At 36.2% G+C, this 19,077-nt stretch overlaps 2 protein-coding genes across 3 annotated transcripts in view; both read right to left on the reverse strand.

The window, feature by feature from the left end:
• Positions 1-9,441, reverse strand: part of LOC107749448 (fer-1-like protein 4) — a 28,539-nt gene extending 19,098 nt beyond the window's left edge. The window contains exons 1-14 of the mRNA XM_016564608.1: positions 9,181-9,441; positions 8,909-8,964; positions 5,739-5,827; positions 5,500-5,599; positions 5,223-5,317; positions 4,223-4,264; positions 3,961-4,134; positions 3,696-3,756; positions 3,467-3,598; positions 3,316-3,378; positions 2,885-2,969; positions 2,506-2,668; positions 2,157-2,331; positions 282-468 (exon numbers count right to left, since the gene is read on the reverse strand). Of these exons, the coding sequence (XP_016420094.1) occupies positions 282-468; positions 2,157-2,331; positions 2,506-2,668; positions 2,885-2,969; positions 3,316-3,378; positions 3,467-3,598; positions 3,696-3,756; positions 3,961-4,134; positions 4,223-4,264; positions 5,223-5,317; positions 5,500-5,599; positions 5,739-5,827; positions 8,909-8,964; positions 9,181-9,259 (1,501 nt within the window). The 5' untranslated portion in view covers positions 9,260-9,441. The remainder of the gene's footprint in view (positions 1-281; positions 469-2,156; positions 2,332-2,505; positions 2,669-2,884; positions 2,970-3,315; positions 3,379-3,466; positions 3,599-3,695; positions 3,757-3,960; positions 4,135-4,222; positions 4,265-5,222; positions 5,318-5,499; positions 5,600-5,738; positions 5,828-8,908; positions 8,965-9,180) is intronic.
• A 329-nt stretch (positions 9,442-9,770) lies between these two features.
• LOC107749446 (copine-1-like) lies at positions 9,771-17,142 on the reverse strand. Of its 2 annotated transcripts, none has more exons than XM_016564603.1 (16): positions 17,066-17,142; positions 16,506-16,637; positions 16,025-16,204; positions 15,760-15,834; positions 15,267-15,338; positions 15,046-15,129; positions 14,819-14,908; positions 13,794-13,892; positions 13,555-13,641; positions 13,368-13,427; positions 13,073-13,206; positions 12,213-12,267; positions 12,071-12,122; positions 11,823-11,956; positions 11,436-11,672; positions 9,771-11,305 (listed from the first exon to the last, which is right to left on the reverse strand). In XM_016564603.1, exons 2-16 carry the CDS (start codon positions 16,635-16,637, stop codon positions 11,192-11,194), a joined length of 1,605 nt encoding a protein of 534 aa, XP_016420089.1. In that variant the 5' UTR covers positions 17,066-17,142; the 3' UTR covers positions 9,771-11,191. The 2 variants fall into 2 exon arrangements, with proteins under 2 accessions (XP_016420089.1, XP_016420090.1); XM_016564604.1 differs by lacking the exon at positions 13,794-13,892 and adding an exon at positions 13,980-14,075.
• Positions 17,143-19,077: the final 1,935 nt, after the last annotated feature.

Below are 19,077 nucleotides of genomic sequence, written 5' to 3' on the forward strand. Positions count from 1 at the left end.
GTCTGTCTTTCTTCTGTGGAACACAAAAGAAGATATTTCGAAGAATACCAACCAAAAAGATTCATTTTCCATTGACTTTCATTGTATGATCAAAAAATATAATGGAAGTCAATGGGAACTGCAACTGTTTGGTTACCAGCATTCTTCAAAATATCTTCTTTTGTGTTCCACATAAGAAAAAAAGTCATACAGGTTTGAAACAACATGAGGGTGAGTAAATGACGGCAGAATTAACATTTTTGGGTGACCTTACATTTGCAGTAGTCAATATTCAAACTAACCGTTTCGGTTGGGATTGGAGATTTGAAGAAGGTCCAGGAAGTGTGTTGCCACAGCCACATCTCCAATGTTGGCATCATCAAGGATCTGGATTTTGATTCGTCGAGCAAGAGGAGGAAACTGCTCAATGAAGGATATCTGTTCATTCCACTCAGGAGCATTGGTGTTGCTGTCTACTGATGTTTCCCCCTGTCAAACATGTACATTTATTACTATTCTTGCAATTTATCTTGCATTTTTTATATTTGAAAAAAATTATATATTTTTACATTTTATTTTTATTTTTCATTTTACAGTATTATACCCATGGCCGGACTTACCATTGGGCTTGAGTGGGCTGCAGCCCATGGGCCCCGCCTCTGCCCGTTTACGTTTGTTTGATTTGATCGTTATATGCCAGTCAGAATTCAGAAATTATTAGCCGCATTTCCACTGCGCACGCAAGATCTAAACGGGCCAGCCGGGGCTACAGGTTACAACTACGACCTTCGAGGCCACAATCAAACAGCATAAACTGGTATTTATCATTGTTTCACATAGAAGAAGGACACATGTATTGAATCGTGTCTGCACCGATTGGTTTGTTATCACATGGCTACTTTAAACAGCCCCATTAAGCCTTTAGCCCCAAAGAGCGCACATTTAGAAAGATAATGATAAATTCTCAAATGTTCACACCTCATTTCTTTACAGAGGATGATTCTATATTACTATAATCTATTAATGTTCCACTAAATTATGCGATCATCTGATGAGTTTTGAGCGCTCTCTCTCTCGTTTTACTGCCATTACACATAGTGGGGAAGAAATGTCATCAAAATGATTTTAAATAAAAAAATAGCAATTTAAAGAATTTCTGTTTTTATAACATAGCTATGACTTAGCCTATTACACAAACAAGAGTCCTATTTTTTTCTCGAATATCAGCAAGATCGCAAATGTACAAAAAACAACAACTTACAGAGTAACTTTCAGACACAAAATTCCGTTTTGCTCCGTCAGAAAGAAAATAGAACAAACAGCAGAACCGCTGCGTCTCCGAACAACAGCGTTTTGTTCCTTAGCGTTACAAGGACCAGCTTATGATTCAATCAGGCTATAAGTTCAGTCGTTTGCAAAGTTAAATGAATATTTAAACTTAAGATTATGCACAATCCATCTATGAATTTTGTTGATAGTGATTTAATTTGATTGTTAATAGCCAGCATGTCTTTTTATTCGATTGAATTTATTGATTAAATAAGAACCTCACATAAGAGGACACAGATATGACAATAACTTTTATAATACTAATAAGCCAACATCTCTGGCATTTTTTTGGTTGCTCAAAGTAGCTCAACTGAGAGAACACATCCTGTTTATTATATTATAATGAATATTCCTGCCCTGATTATACCATATACTTAATTTAGTATTTGACTGAATTTAATGATGCACTGTATATGTAATGTGTCACTTTGACGGGAACAGAGAGTTTGAGGTTTGGCTCCTGACTCCACTTGAACTTTCATTGATAAGACGAGCTCTGACATAATAATATATTTTGAGCTGAAATGTTTGCCAATACACTGTGTGGCAAGCAGTTCAAATACCGACGGCACCTCAGCCCATTTAACAAACAAAAGCACCGTCAGGGCGTGCATGTTTGTGTGTCCCTTGACAAAAGTGTTATTTAACATAGGAATTATAGAAACATTATAAGGAAAATAATTTTTTTAATGCAGATAATTTGACTGTTTAAATAGTACCATCAAGCCATGTATCAAAGAAATAAATGCAAACTAACACAGGACTTTCAGTTCTTCCTGCTTAAACGTTTGTGTTAGAAATACTCTGAACAAAATATCTTATTCAAAGTTAGACTGAAAGAAAATCACCTTCTGGCCAGCGAACGTGACCTGAACATAAGGATCAAGGAAAACCTTCTTGTCTCTCATTATCTTCCCCATGAAACCTGAGTTCATGCTGGGCAGACCTTCAGCTCTGAAGATCTTCAGGACAAACTTTGCCCAAGGACGTTCTGATGGCATCCTCTTTGGAAGGAGAAGGTTCCTACATGCCACATAAAAATATACCAAAATATATTAGGTTTCAGATGCCGAAAAGTGTCTACTGAACACATGAATGCAAATGACCAAAGGACCAAACATCTAATGTAAAAGTTTTTTGAGGGTGAATGTGTCCTTAAGAGGAGAACAGCCATGTTAACATAAGGCAAGCTCTTACTTTTCAATGTCATCATTCTGGCTGCCAGCTGGTGCCAGGCTGACCATGCCCATGGGGTCTCCTTTCATAACCACACTCACTGTGCACTTCACATAGCCTTTAATTCCCGAGCGGGTGTCTTTTGGGTCAGTAAGCGGGGCCCATTTCTGGTAGAAACGGTGATCTGTGAGATATATTGTTAAGTTGTTGTAATGATCAATGTTTCTAAGTAGGCCTATAATCATTATTTTTTTTACCACCATTAAAATGTCTAGGGAATGTTATTATCATTTTACCAATGAAATGAACTTTCAACTTCTGTATTCTTCACTTATGCTGTGTGTATCAAAGCCTGCAATGAGCACTTTTTGTTTCTTAAGCTGGGTTTATCTCGGTTTACCTGGCTGCTGATACACTGTGCTGACGTCGATCTTAAAGGTTCCTATGTGGGTCATCAAAAAGGCAAGGATTTTCTTATGAACCACCTCAAATATAAAAAAATGAAGCAAAATTGCCATGATACATATACAACATACATTTAAAATATTGCGTCAGATAACTTAAAATCTAATAATATATAAATGACCTAACTTTATTCAAGTCAAAAATTAAGGTCAGATTAAGCAGAATTAGCTCCTTTCCATACTGTATATTTTTCACTTTTCACATGTGCATAATCAGTTATTAGGGAAAACTTTTAACAGTGCATTAAAGCCATTTTAGTTGCTACATATGTCAGAAACATACGTACGTCCCTTTAAATCCTTCTTACATACTTTTTGTTTATGTCTCTTTTATTGCCCCCCAGATAGTGTCTCTGGCAATACTTACAGAAATCTCAATCACTTTATCAAAGAGCACATCTTGTGTCTCTTGAAATTCAAACATGAAGTTCTTAAAGACAAAAACAGAGAAACAAAACAACTCAGAAAAATGCTTAAAGCTTTAGATGCTTAAAGCCAAGTTCTTTGCAAGCAGTTACCTCATTGTAAAATGGACAGTTGGTAGACTTCTGAGTAGCTGTGTGCTTTTTCTCATCTCCAATAGTCACATACACGGCTGGGTTGATGTTCACCCCGACCAGTTTCTGAGCTTCAATCACATTTACATTCACCTGAGGGGAAAAAAAAGTGGGGGAAAAAAACTTAACCCTACTTGATTCTCATCAAACAGAGTCAATGAAATAAGTAGGCCTCATTTAATTGTTTTACCTGGAAAGACTTCACTTTAGGTGTGACAGCAAGCTCATGCTTTGCTATAGCCCTGCAACGGCTACACACGTAAACAAAGCCGTGAGTTACAGCAGTATAACTATAATCAAACTCGTTACAGATTAAATTTCAAATATGGGAATTACATGACGGGACATTTTTAGTTATACAATGTGTGATGTATTGCATTACATTGCACTGCAACACAATAGGTTTCTTTTTGGTATAGTACAATGTACTATACTGAAACGTAATTGAAACGCACCTTAAAATGGGAGTGAATGTCACATTGGCACATTCAATATCTGCAAAGTCATAATCATCATCATAGTCATTATCTTCATCTTCGTCTCCTTTCTCTTCATCAGTTTTCAAAAGACTGCGACCGATCATTCTCGTCTCACGATCCAGCTGCTGAGGACGCAGGCCGTCTGAAGAACTACAAATTATTGAATATATAGGAGTGAATTCCATGAATAAAGGATATGAAAATGTATATGAGTTGCATGTACTGAAGATGTCCTTACGTTACTTCCATAAAGCCTGTGTTCCTGATGACAAGCTCTGAGCTGACATAGAATACAGAAAATTCAGATTTTTTTGAGATTACAAAACAAACAAATTTGATTCAGTTATGAAATGAATGAAACCATGGATCCAAATATCCATCCACCCAAATAGGAAAAATAAAGTATGGAAAGAAAGCAGGAAGGAATAATGGATGGATGGATGGATGGATGGATGAAAAAAGGAAGAAAGGATATATGGGAGAATGGTGGGACAGAAGGAGGGAAGAACGGATGAAAGGAATGGAAGGAAGAATAGATGGATGGAAGGAAGAAAGAAATGAAGAATATATGTAAGTAAGGAAAGAAAGATGAATGGAGAGAAAAAAATAGCAGAAAGAAGGAAAGGAAGATTGAAGGAAGGAAGGAAAGAAGGAGGGACAGAATGAGGGAAAGATGGATGAAAAGAAATAGAAGAAAGGAAGAATGGCTGGATGGAAGGAAGATAGAAAGGAAGAATATATGGAAGGAAAGAAGACGGTAGAAAGAAAAGATGGATGGAGTAAATAAGGAAAGAAAAAGTTAGAATGGATGTAAGAAAGCAGTGGAAGTAATAAAGGAAGGGAAAATGGATGGAAGAAGAAAGGAAGAATGAATGAATGAATTGCTGGATGGAAGGAAGAAAGAACAGTAGGAAGGAAATAAAGGCAGGAAGGACAAATAGAAGGAAGAATGGAAAGAAGGAAAGAAGAATGGATGGAAAAAAGAAGAAGAATGAAGTTGAAAGAAGATAGAGGAAGGGAGGTATGAAATAAGAATGGATGGAAGATGAATAGAAGAAAAGAAGAAAGAAAAATGGAAGGAAGGAAGAATGGATAGATGGATGGGAAAAGAAAGAATGTAAAATTTGGAATGGATGGAAGATGTGGAAATAATTAAAGAAGGGAAAATGGATGGAAAGAAGGACAGACAGAAGGAAGGAATGATGGATGGATGGGATGAACATAAAGAAGTGACTCACCCATCAGTGTCCTGTCCTCTGATGAAGTCGTCACTGTCCCATCCGCCTGCAGCCCCCTGAAGAGGGTTGTACTTCACCTCCAGCTCTATGTAGATCTACAATAAACTCCATCATCACATACCAACACAAAAGAGCTTCAATCACACCTAACACCAGAACAACAACTAATGATTCAAAAGTCCTTCACCACACCGATGTTAGAATAGCATCAACAGTATTTGTTTAATGGATGTAAAACAAATGTGTTGGAGCTGAGAGCAGCTCTTCATTCACTCACATCAGTGAGACTGTGCTGACTGTCTGTGAGGGGCTCACGGAGCAGCAGCTGACCCACAGACACCACATGCTGCAGGCTGATCACCAGCCTCCCCAGCAATCTGTGCACACACATACAGCGCTCTTAGTCAATGTACTGAATTGCTTTTGAATATTATGTTAAGAATCAATTAGTTAATTTCCCTCGTCTTATAACATATAATGAATACTTTTAGTATGAGGGCTGATACATGTTCTGACCTGTTGCTGAACATCTTACTGCAGTTGTAGACGCTGATTGACAGAATTTCATCCCTCTCAACATTCCCATAGTGAGGCCATCTAAAGTGCTAGTGTCCCATAAATACACAATAACAGATAAAAAAAACTGCACAAACGTGTTCATTTATTTCACACAGGCTAAAGGTTTATTTATTTTTCTCAATCCCTCGTGATTATGGATCTGAAATCTTGATCTATCAGCTGCAGCTTGTTCTTATGCTTGAAAGTTTGTGAACCCTTTAGAATTTTCTATATTTCTGCATAAATATGACCCAAAACATAATCCTGAAAAACAAGTCCTGAAAGTAGTCAAAGAGAACCCAATCAAACAAATGAGACAAAAATATTTTCTTTGTCACTTATTTTTTTGAGAAAAATTATCCACTTAAACTCTGTGATGTTGGTGGGTTTCCTCCTATGAACTGCTTGCTTCAGGACCTTCCACAACATTTTAATTGGATTAAGGTCCAGACTTTGACTCAGTCATTCCAAAACATTAACTTTGTCCTACTTTAACCATCCTTTGGTAGAACACCTTGTGCGCTTGGGGTAATTGTCTTGCTGCATGACCCACTTTCTCTTGAGACAGATGTCCTGGCATTTTCCTTCAGAATTTGCTGGTATAATTCAGAATTCATTGTTCCATCAATGATGGCAAGCCGTCCTGGCCCAGTTGCAGCAAAACAGGCCCAAACCATGATACTACCACCACCGCGTTTCACAGATGGGATAAGGTTCTTTTGCTGGAATGCAGTGTTTTTCACTCTTCAAACATAACGCTGCTCATTTAAACCCAAAAGTTATATTTTGGTCTCATCCATCCACAAAACATTTCTTCAGTATTCCTCTGGCTTGTCCACATGATCTTTAGCAAACTGCAGATGGGCAGCAATATTCTTTTTGTAGAGCAGTGGCTTTCTCCTTGCGACTCTGCCATGGACACCATGTTTGTTCAGTGTTCTCCTGATAGTGGACTCATGAACATTAGTCAATGTGAGAAAGGCCTTTATTTACTTAGATGTTACCCTGGGGTCATTTGCAACCTCACAGGCAATTACACGGCTTGCTTTTGGAGTGATCTTTGTTGGTGGAGCACTCCTGGGGAGGGTAACAGTGGTCTTGAATTTCCTCCATTTCTACACAATCTGTCAGACCGTGGATTGGTGGAGTCCAAACTCTTTAGAGATGGCTTTGTAACCTTTTCTTGCCTGATGAGCAACAACAACTCTTTTTCTGAGGTCCCCAGAGATCTCATTTGTTTGTGCCATGATACACTTCCACTAACATGGCCAAACTTTGATAAATCCCTGTTGTTTAGATAAAACAGGGCACACACTGACACCTGATAGTCATTCCACTGATTGAAAACACCTCTGAACAGATGGACTCTAATTTCACCTTCAAATTAACTGCTAATCATAGAGATTCACATACTTTTGCCACTCACAGATAATATCATAAAATCATAAATGACAAGAAAATATTTTTGTCTCATTTGTTTGATTGGGTTCTCTTTGTCTACTTTCAGGACTTGAAAATCTGGTTATATTTATGCAGAAATATAGAAACTTCTAAAGGGTTCACAAACTTTCAAGCAGTGATTTAATTATTCTCAATATGCATGTGGATTTGGTACTCAAGAAACATTGTAAGCGTTGAAAAACACTTGATACATTTTGATAACCATGATACATTTTTGGCATATATTTTAATCAGAAATCATAACATGATCATTTTTTGTCACTCTTGATCAGTTTAATGTGTTTTTGCTTTCTTTCAACACTAATAATAATAAGAAATGTTTCCTGAGCACCAAATTAGCATATTAGAAGGATTTCTGAAGGATCATGTGACACTGAAAACTGGAGTATAATGGCTGCTGAAAATTCAGCTTCACGAGAATAAACTACATTTCTAAATATAATAAATAAAAAACAGTTATTTTAAATTGTAACAATATTTCGTAATATTAATGTTTTTACTATATTTTTGATCAAACAAATGCAGCTTTTGTGACCATAAGGGACTTCTTTCAAAAACATGAAAAATATCTTAATTATACCAAACTTTTGACCAGCAGTGTGTAAACTAACCAAATAAATAAGTAAATAATCAAATAAGTAATACAAAATCTATAAAATGGTGGGTGTTTGTGTTAAATCTCTCCTTTCTTTACAGTCACTGCATTTCTCATAAATGAAAATCCCAAAGACTTCCTCCTCATAAAGCCAGTGTTGAACATGATTTATCTTCTCTCAGATTGAACGACTTTTCTTTCTGGTCCTTCCCACCATTCCTATATCTGTTAGCTTAAGTTAAAGGATAACCTTGTGACAGACCTCTAGTCAAATATTGTATTTAATTAGTGTATCTGGGCTCATAGATGTGGTTGTTTACAAGACTGGGAATGTTCAAGTGCCTGTGGTAGAGCATGGTGACTAAACACTAAAGGTGTGGTTAGCATGAAGATTTCCCAACATATTCTCTAAAACACTGATTTCAACTTCAGCTGCATTTGTTTTAACAGGTTTCCTTGCCAAATTAATTTAGAATATATAAAGACTTCCTAAAATGTGAGGGTGGTAAAGGCACCTGCTCTGTCTTAAATCAGCACTGTGAAAATACACTACTGTTCAAAAGTTTGGGGTCAGTAATACTTTTATATAGAAAGGATGCATTAAATGTACCAAAAAGTGAGAGTAAAGACTCTTACAAAAAAAATGATATTTAAAATAAATATGTTCTTTTGGGCTTTCTGTTCATCAAAGAATCCTGAAAATGTATCACAGTTTTCTGTTTTCAGGAAATGTTTCTTGGGCACCAAATCAGAATGATTTCTGAAGGATCATGTGACACTGAATACTGGAGTAATGATGATGAAAATTCAGATTTGCCACCACAGAAATATATTACATTTTAAAATATATTTAAACAGTAAACAGTTAATTTAAATTGTAATAATATTTCACAATATGACTGTTTTTACTTTATTTTTATGAAATAAATGTAGCCTTGGTGAGCACAGGAACTCTTCAATGGTAGTGTAGCAATAATGATATTGATTTTATGACAGGATCGGTAACTAAAACAGCTGTTTTTGTTAGTATGCTGTAGCAATAACAATTTTTTTTTTTTTGAAACCCGGTTACCTCATTGAAGATGGCTATATTCTCACACTGAAGGATCCTGGTTTTGTGAGTAAAACCTGGACAGTAAACAATGTTTTAAAAATACAGTCAACGTATTCAAATAGAAGTCTTGCATATAAAAGTTTAAACAAAGATATGACTTGTTAGTTCCTCGATTATTTCTCACATCATATAGGCTAAATAACTAAACATTTAAATACGTAGAATATATTCGCCAAACAGGCAATATTAATCATATGACAGAATGGTTATTCTTCAAAATCTGTGCTCACCTCTAAAAGACAAGTCCACTTTGCGGTCATATTTCCCTGGCAGGTTATATATCTTCTTTAAAAGGACAGTGATAGACATGGCCAAGCGCGGCTGTGTTTCTGTGTCTTGTAATCTTGATCCGCTGTGCTAGCTTTGAGTGAAGTTGGTCTTCGTTGTTCTTAAGGTACCAACATGGCACTCGAATCTGACTTGCGATAAGTGGTAGACAAATATAGCCGCAATTAAGCCGCTTTCAAATGATCCAGTATTCATGTGGCCTTCAAAGTCATTGTCAGAGCATACGATCTTGAGGAACTGTGCTGTTACTCCATCTGAAGGAAAACTCCCCAGGCAGAAGAGTTGTTGTAATATTTACCTATGATAATTTAATAGTTCACAGTTGAACTGTTAGTGAAGCAAGGGCGTAATATGAGTGTACAGGTGAACAGCTGTGCTCAGATCTGCATTTCAATTCTATGAACTCCTAATAATAAAAAGGAAGTGGGAATAGGATAAATTGAAACAATACCATGCCTTTTTGTTGAAGACATGACAAACTACACATTCAAAAAAAAAACAAAAAAAAACCAGCACCAAGTGTGTTATGTGTTAATAAGGCAATTTTATTCAGCATTTCTTCTTGACAGTTATATAAATCGGTCTAACAGTGACAATGGCTTCTGAAGAACTGAACAACATGTTGCTGTGTAAACATCTTATTTCATGATTAGGAAATACAATGATGGGGAAAAACATCCATAATGTTTACAATCCCATTTCCTTTAAATCATTAGTTTAAAAAGATTCTTCAAACCAGATAACGGTCCCATAAGGGGAAGTTCACATGTCGCGTCTAATAACGCGTGGAAAACGCCAGCCACGCCGCTTTCTCCTTCTTTCCGAAGCGCCCGGAGCTTGCGCCTGGGAAAAACGGGCGAGTCGCGACTGCGTCGCTTCTATTATGGGCGCGCTTGCCGCGCGTCTACAATAATAAAAAAAAAACGAACTTCAGCGCGCAAAAGACCCGACATGTGAACGTCCCGTGTGGCAAGCGCAAGTATACGTGACTAAATCCAATAGATCTAGTGGAGAAATGCAGATTAACTTTACTGTACGATTAAGCTGCAAATATTTGTGTTAGATAAATCAACAGCACGACTTCTGTCATTCTAAATCAATCTTTCAAACGTTATTTGCCACAAACGCACAAAATCCTCAAAATAACATTAAAAAAAGGCATAACTGATAAGGCAGTTTTATGGTCCCAACGTCTATGTAATGTCTTTATACCAGTAAACCAGTATTTTAAAATTCCATTCTACTCAAATTCATACTATATAGTCTATATGCATTTTAAATGATCCTTAATATATCTTGGTCAAAACAATGACAACATATTGGCAAAATAATTCTCAAAAACAATCTAGCTTTTGACAGCTTTAGTTTGTTAGTGAAAAACATGCAGTGATTTCTTTGGTAAGGTTCTAGCTACTACTCATCTCTATCATTTCAGCATGATTATATACTGCAGCATAGTGCTCGAATGAGTTGGAGTCATTCACTTTTCTCTAATAACTACTATAGAGCGGTAAGTGCAGGGAATTTCATAAATCCGCATTCCTGATTGATATTGCATACATCTGCATTAAAAAGCAGCGCAAGGCCTAAAGTGATTTCAAATATTGGCTTAAGAAAATCAAGGCATCTGCATCCATAAACAATAATACAAAAATATATGCAGATCTATAAAAAAGGAACATTTATATAAACTCTTTTCCAGTTGGAAAAGATTGAGGAAGAACAATCTTGGAAGATAAAAGAAAAATATGAAGGACTGAAAATGACAACTGTTTGCATAATGTATAAAAAAGGAAAATACAAGTGAAGACAAGTGGTCTTCATACGAGTTAAACACTCCCACAGTGCTTCCTTTAACAGAGCTCTGGCTCCCTCTAGTGGTGATCCATACTAATTCTAACTAACTCCTATTTCTTTTAGACATACAATTCAGTCTCCAGCGCACACTTGTGTCTACTTGATCGGTGAAGGGGGGTTGACAGGAGCCACATTTCTTATTTTAAAGTATGACACCAGCTGATTCGGCACCTCAGCTAGAACACTCTGAGCCAGCGCTTCTTTAGGAGCCTAAAAAGAAATGAGATGTAAAATGAGAAATGGCATAATTACAGACAGTGAATTACAGAAAACACTGGATATGAATTGAAGAATTTTGAACCAGCATGTCATTCCAATTAATATTTTAAGAGGCTCATACATTGGCAAACTGCTTGAGGGGCACAAACTGCACAATATCTCTGGCCACTGGTTCTCCGGTCAAAGATTTAAGAACTCCATTGTCCCCATCCAGAAACTCCATGGCCTTAAAGTCTGCCTCACCCACACCCACGATGATGATGGACATGGGCAGTTTGGAGCTGTTCACGATGGACTGTCTGGTCTGGTCGAGATCAGTGATCTCTCCATCAGTGATGATCAACAGCACAAAGTATTGCTAATTGAGAAAGAGAACGACATACATGGTGCTGATGGACTGAAAATGCCATGGCACACCACAGATGAAATACGCACGAGTACCCATCAAACCACATCTTGTGAATGAGGCAGTGCACTACCAAAAAAGGCACTTGTTGGAGTTACGTACTGCTGCATTTGGTTGCTGGGCGGCTCCGGCTGCAATTCGGGCCACATGATTTATTATGGGGGAGAAGTTGGTGGGTCCATAAAGACGAATTTGAGGCAAAACCACGCGGTAGGCATCCACAATGCCTTGCACCCCTGCATAGTGTAAAACATCAGCCATGTGACAAACATCCTAGAATGTGTTTAAAGTCAGACAGGTGCGTAACTGTTCAATTTCAATTCCAAATTTTCAAACACTAGGACTCTTACCTTGGCAATATGGGCTACTGGGGTTGAAGTTCAATGGGAACTCATGGGATACCTAAGAAATTGCAAAGAGGCACTTTCGTTGAATTAAGTTATTATTACAACTAATAATGAATAAGTATCAAGGACACCTGTAATGTCTAACCTTGAAGTCTGGAGGCACTTGAGCACCAAATCCAAATGCTGGGAAAAGTTTATCACTACAAGGGAGACAGAAAAAATTGATTGCAGATAAAAGGACTTTCATGTACAAAAACGTCTCTATACTCACCAAGGATTACTTTACTTTTTGGACTTATTTTAATAAAAACACAGTAAAAACAATAGCATTATGAAATATTATTATAGTTTAAAATAACTTTTTTCTATTTTAATATATTTTAATATATAATTCCTGTGATTTTCAGCATCCATTACTCCAGCTCAAGAAACATTTATTCTTATCAACTGTGCTACATTTTTTTTTCAGGATTCTTTGATGAACAGAAAGTTGAAAAGAACCGCATTTACTTGAAATAGAAATCATTTGTAACATTATAAATGTCTTTACTATCACTTATAATCAATTTAATGCATTCCCGCTGAATAAAAGTCAACCCTCTACATTGCGAGTAAATCACTCGCATATGCGACTAAATCTGCATAAAGCATATTCTTTGTTGTATTTTCCTGTCAAAATAACAGTTCATTTAGAATTATTCACCTTTTAAGTAAACGTGTGTGTGTGTGTAAAATAGTATATCAGTCTGGCGAGTAAACAAAAAAATTTACTAGCCAATGGCGATTATATTGCCAAGGTGTGCGTAGAGGGTTGAAAAGTATACATTTCCTCTTCAAAAAAAAAAAAATCTTATTGATTTTCAAACAATTTTAATATTTCTACACTTTCCCTATAACAATTATTTCAATGCACTGCTCAGTGAGTGAACATATGGTAGTTTGTAGCAACACTGAATGGTTTTAGACAGCTGGTGGAAAGTCTATGGACAAAAATCGCTCTCTTACGTGTCGTAGTCTTGGACTACCTGACCAACGGACCAGATGGCTGACAGATACTGGTTCACGCCATTAGGGCTGAGATAGTGCAGAGAGTCAGGGGAGCGGGGGTCTCCATTAGAGCCAGTGAAGTCAATGCCCACCTAAAGCCAAACAATATTCACCTTTGTTTTAGAGTTTAAACCATACAGCCTCAAATTTACAACCTAAATTTAATGTTATGCATTATACCCATTCATTACATCAGCATGTAAACAAAAACACCTGCTATCAGAAGCAAATATTGTGCCATGACCGATCTTACCGTGAAGTTAATTTGGCAACCTCCCATCACATAATCCAGAAATGAATACTGTGCCTCAAGCTGAAAGACAGTGTGGAGATTATTTATTATCATTATCGCAAAATGATTCTAAAATTCTGCAACTATAAGATATACTGCAATACTGCTTAGAATGTTTTCATACGAAACAGATGAAGGTTGTTCGAACCTTGCAATCCTTAATCCTGATGACCCCAGAGTTCTTATAACTCTTTTTCTTCTTTTGCTTCTCTGGATGAATGCAGTCAAACTCAACCTACAAAATTGAAAACGTTTTATATGCCCTACAATAAAACTCATAGAAATTATGGAAGTGAATAGAATGAAATTTATATGTAGAAAAGGAAATGTTCTACTGTTAACACAAGGACAACAAAAAAGCCTGGAGCAGTGAAGGTGCAGTCTCACCGGGGAGCCATGAACTGCTTTCTGCAGATCTGACACATTAGTTTGAAACACACCAATGAGATCATGAGAGCCATCGCTATCATAATCAGAACAATGAACCTAAAACAAAAAACCGCAGACAGACAGACAGACAGAAAGAGAAAGAAAGATGTTTAGGGAAGATTAACAGACATGCATCCTGCTCACCGCATTGTCTTTAGCCTCCATTAGTTTAGCGGTGGTGCAGGTGAACTCTCCTATCATGTCTGAGCTTGTGTCTTCATCCTTATCGTAACAAGTTACCTAGCAATTAGACAAAGATTTAGTCTAAGGACTAGGACAACTGAAAGTGCTGGCTGATGGTGTCTTTAGCCCCTTAAAACAAGACGACAATTATATTTTTATGATACTATGTGTCCTTCCATCTGATCTAACAGCTTCCTCCATAAGTTGTCACTTAAATTTTGCACAATACTGTTAAAAAGTTTGAGGTTATTACGAAATTTATTTTTTCAAAGAAATTAATACCTGTATTTACAAAGGGTGCATTAAATTGATCAAAAGTAACAGTAAAGACTTTTACTTTGCTTCAAAACTATTTGTATTTGAAATAAATCCTAAAAAGAATGTATCACGATTTCCTTATTTTAAAACATAAAGCAGTTATTTTAAGTTGTAATAATTCACAATATTACCGTTTTCACTATATGTTTGATCAAATGAATGCAGAATTGTTGAGCATAAGAGGCTTCTTTCAAAATCAAACAAATATCACCAACCCCAAACTTCTGAATGGTATATGTGGCAAAAATGTAAGGTTCTCTTTTGTGAAAAGACAAGTGTTCATGTTTGATAAGTTTTGATGAGTAAATTTTTTTCATTCTTAATTATGTTTAAGAGCCAAAAGCACCAATTTCTTCCTGTTATCCTAAAGATAAATGCGCTGGACACGGTCTTCTTCTGTTTTCTCTTGCATAGTAAAATTGTTAAATTAAGATACTATGACAAATGCACATCTGTGAGCGAGCATAAAATCCCTTTGATACCTTGATTGGTTTATTCAGGTCACCACTGCAGAATGTATGCAAATAGACAGTAAACTTTTTCCAAGATGGATTCAAATTATTCTTGATGACCTATTAATAAAAGAGAAATGTCAAAAACAACCATCAGCAAAAAAATAAATGCAACAATCGATTAAATGTTTTGCACTGACAAAAAACAAACAAACAAAAACATTTGGTTCTCTGAGTGAATGAAACTGGGTAAAAACCTCTGTCCTGTGAACTAGCTGCCATTTCCCATCTTCTTCTTGCTTGAAAAACTCCAAGAATGGATCCGACTTCCCAAACATATCCTGAAAGAAGAAGTGATAATAATAACAGTGCATCTTCCATAGAACACATAACAGATAATAATGAATAATGAATACACAATGAAAAATTAATTCATAAAGTACCAATTATAATGGATAACAACAAGATGCATGTCTACCTTTTTATCCAGGTTTTTGGCCTCCACTTCCATCACAATAGCCCTGTTGTCCTTCACCTCATCAGCTGTGATCTGTTCATACCAAAAAAAGAAAACATTGCTAAATGTAAAAAAACAACAACTTTTGATTGGCAGAACTGTTGTAAAAGCATGGAAAGAGATGCACTATAACCACTTCAAAAAGAATAGCTAATGAATAGTATACAGTAATGACAAATTTTGCATAAATTCAAAAATGCAAAATGTTATTTTGCTCAAACAGAAGGCTTATTATGGTTTACTAAAAACTGTTCCATATGTAAATTAATCATTCTTTTGTAAAGCCCTTAAATTTTCCTACAAATAAAGATACTGCAAATGCAAATGAATAGAATTATGAGGCCTGTAAAACATTCATCAGGAAGGTGGTAAAACTCTCATGTGACAATTCCGATGTTCTTTTATCAATGTCCCCATATTAGAAATATCAGTAAGAGTGTTTATGAACACGTACTGTTATTGTGCCTTTCCCAGCTGGTTTTCCTGCCTTGAGCTGAAGGGGTCTGGAAATCTTCCTACTTGACACAATCTGTTGTAAAGTTTGGTGCATAAACAAAGCCATGAATTAGAGTGAATTGTTAACTCTAAAACACCATTAAGCATGTGCTACACATTTTAATGAAGACACTAACTTTGAAGCACTGCACTGAGGCAACTATCGTAGAACAGAGATCACATAAGGTTATGTGCATTGTTGTAACACTCCTCACAATACATACCTGGCCAAGGGTGCATTCAAAGCCTCCCAGGAAGTCATCATCACTGAGGTTAACAGACTTGTTGTCAATATCATAGATGCCAAACTTTAATTTCTGCACCTTCTCAAAGTGGTAGTCAATGTGAAGTTTTGTGGAGAACTCAGGGTCCTGGCAATTCTTCACTCTTTCTGTGCGTTCTACCTGCAATGATTACATACATTAAGCAATAAGGATATATATATATATATATACTGTATATATGGATTAGATTCCAAATCATTTAGTAATCCTTTAATCATCAATGATTATTGTATAATTTCAATAATAAATCACAGAAATTACTGTTAGTAATGGTGTCAATAAGCAGTGACTTAGCAAGCTGTGACATCCTTAGTAAAAAAAATATATAATAATTTAATATATATATATATATATATATATATATATAATATATTTAAATGCAATTTTGCTACACCGGCTTTTTAAGGGTTAAAATGCATACCTCTGTCCATTTGTCATCCCCGATGCTTTGCAGCAGAACACAGAGTGGATCAGATTTGGATCCAACATCTTTATCCAAGAGATTATTGCAAGAGATGGAAAGCTCGACCTTCGACACACAATGAGCTGCCATCTGAAAGACAGATACAAGATCGTATAAAGTTTTTGTCTCGAAGCTAAACAGCTTCTATGAATCACTGAAGCGTAAAAACGTGAGGAAGTGAAATATTTGATAAAAAAGGGAAAGAATTGTTCAGAAGGACGCATTCTGCTGAACTTGTCTGTAGTACAGCAAAACAAAAGTATATATAACATTCGAATAATACATGCTCCATTTCACAAAACTATGCGTGTTAAAACAAAGAAATATGAGGTAAATCTCGTATCTGAGGGCCTTCATGTCAGTATTTGAGGCTTTCCGACAGTCACGCCTTAAATGTATTATAACGCTGTTAAAAACCATTTGTGCATTAATTAACGGCGCACGACGAATCTAAAACAGGCAACCAGTTAATATAAAATGAACTGACAAATGCGACTTTGAAATCAAAAATATCATACCCTTAACAATTTTCAAACTGTAGAAACTGTGCTCGAAGATTCTCTATGCCAAAACTGTCTACTACTACCGTCTCCACCCTAACACGTTCATGTAATATAAAATGAGCAGGGCGGAGCCATTCAGTTCCTCTCCAGACGTGCAACGCTATTGGTCAGAACGCCAGCTAAACAACGCTGCGATTGGCCAGATGCCTGTCAATCACCGCACCAGCCCGCAGCACAGAGCACTGTGCATGAAACCAACGTGGACTGACTCATTACACAGACGACGAAACAATTCTAATTTTAACCAACCCCATAAACTTATACTCGCCATACTTTATATTTTTTAAAACACACGTCTAAACACTACTACCAAGTTAATCTATAAATAATAGCGTTTCAGCGTTTAAAACGGCTGAGTAATTAATAGCTTGCTGCATGAGCTCATAATACTTTCACGAACACCCAACAATGCAGTTATCATTCAGCAGCTTTATATTTGTTATATTCTACCAGCGTGTCAGTTTAATCTGTAGTGCCACATCACAGTAACTAGTCTCGACTGGTTTAAGCGCAACCTTTCGTAGCAACTGGGTTAAAAAACAGAGGCGGAGCGTACTTTCCTTGTCCGCTATGTCTCCATAGTAACACAGATTCCACAACTGGGACAATTCATATGCAAAAAGTGAACAAACAGTACATTACTCTGTTGCACCTTATTTGATGGATATTCTTTCAGAGTGACAAATTAGAGGCATCTGTTCCTTCTTGCAGTGCAATCAAAACAAACTGTAGAGAAGTTTTAATATCTATAAAAAGCTTTACTCCTTAACATCAGTCTCACCAATTCAATCACCATAACAAAGCAATGTTATAACTGTTACACAACTTGTAGAAACAGTATTTCAATGGCATACATCAACAAAATCAAGTTTCTTGAAAAACATTTATTTGTTGCAGTATCAACTCAAATCTTTCCGAAATGAATGTGGCAATGCATAGCAGCATTTTATTTCTCAGAACAAGGATGACTATTCAACTACAGCAAAACATTTCAATAATTTTTTTCCACAATGCATTCTTCCTTTGAAATGTTGAAAAGCAAACACTACTAAATCTTGTAGACAATCCAATGCTCACAGAAAGTTTATAGCAGTACTAATATCTATGATTAGCACTTACCTGAACATTAACATGTTAATCAGGAACCAAGGCTCAGTGTCAAAAAGGCACAAAGTAAAATATGCAGTCCACAAAACTGGAGAACAGCTTGAGAATGCAAATGGGCAGAAATACAGTCAACTCATCATGAATTTAATTCTAAAGCATTCCACAACAAAAGTGCAAAAGATCAACACAAATAAAAACAACTTGCATAAATAATCCTGAAATTTTGTGCTTCTAAACAGGCCAATCTCAAGCGGATTCAAAGCATCAAACAGCGTTTGAGGGCAATTGCACTTGACCTTCTTTGATAGAAATGCACAGAGAATGTGTAGAACTCTTTGAAAACCAGGTTTGAAGAAAGAAATGACAACCATGAGCTACTTGAAAAATCTTTAGAAAAGCTTTTATGCAGCATGACATTTGCCATAATAATCCACAGCCAAAACAATGAAACATTTCATGTGCCTCTCATTAGTGCAGTTTGTATGAGAATTGTTTATCCCCTTATATAATATCAAAGCAAAGTTCAAAAACAATGTGTTCCTCTTTATTTTTTTTACATATGGAGACTCTGCATTCTTAAAAAGCCATCTGTGGCACAACTGGGGCAGAATTTCACGAGTTTGTGATCCATACACTATACTTTAGGCATAAGCCTAAATCTACACCATGCAGTTCAACAGAATATTAACTAAAATAATTACTAGATAATTTAACGTCCTGACTCAACTGAACAAAATTGTTTCCACTCTAAAAACCAAGAACCCATTTAACAGTATGATGCTTTTACCGGAGATGCTTGTCTGTGATAGCAGAAAATATGAAATTTAAAGAGTGCCTTCTTACCTCAGGTATAAAAAAAT

Source organism: Sinocyclocheilus rhinocerous, unplaced genomic scaffold (assembly GCF_001515625.1).
Source record: "Sinocyclocheilus rhinocerous isolate Xijiao unplaced genomic scaffold, SAMN03320098_v1.1 scaffold889, whole genome shotgun sequence".
Classification (NCBI taxonomy): Eukaryota; Metazoa; Chordata; class Actinopteri; order Cypriniformes; family Cyprinidae; genus Sinocyclocheilus; species Sinocyclocheilus rhinocerous.

Coding starts and splice junctions, on each gene's coding strand:
- LOC107749446 (XM_016564603.1), bottom strand. CDS start 16,637: ATGGCAGCTCATTGTGTGTCGAAGGTCGAGCTTTCCATCTCTTGCAAT. Junction 15,339..15,759: donor CTGGGAAAGGCACAATAACA/GTACGTGTTCAT, acceptor TGGTATGAACAG/ATCACAGCTGATGAGGTGAA. Junction 13,428..13,554: donor TCAGGATTAAGGATTGCAAG/GTTCGAACAACC, acceptor ACTGTCTTTCAG/CTTGAGGCACAGTATTCATT.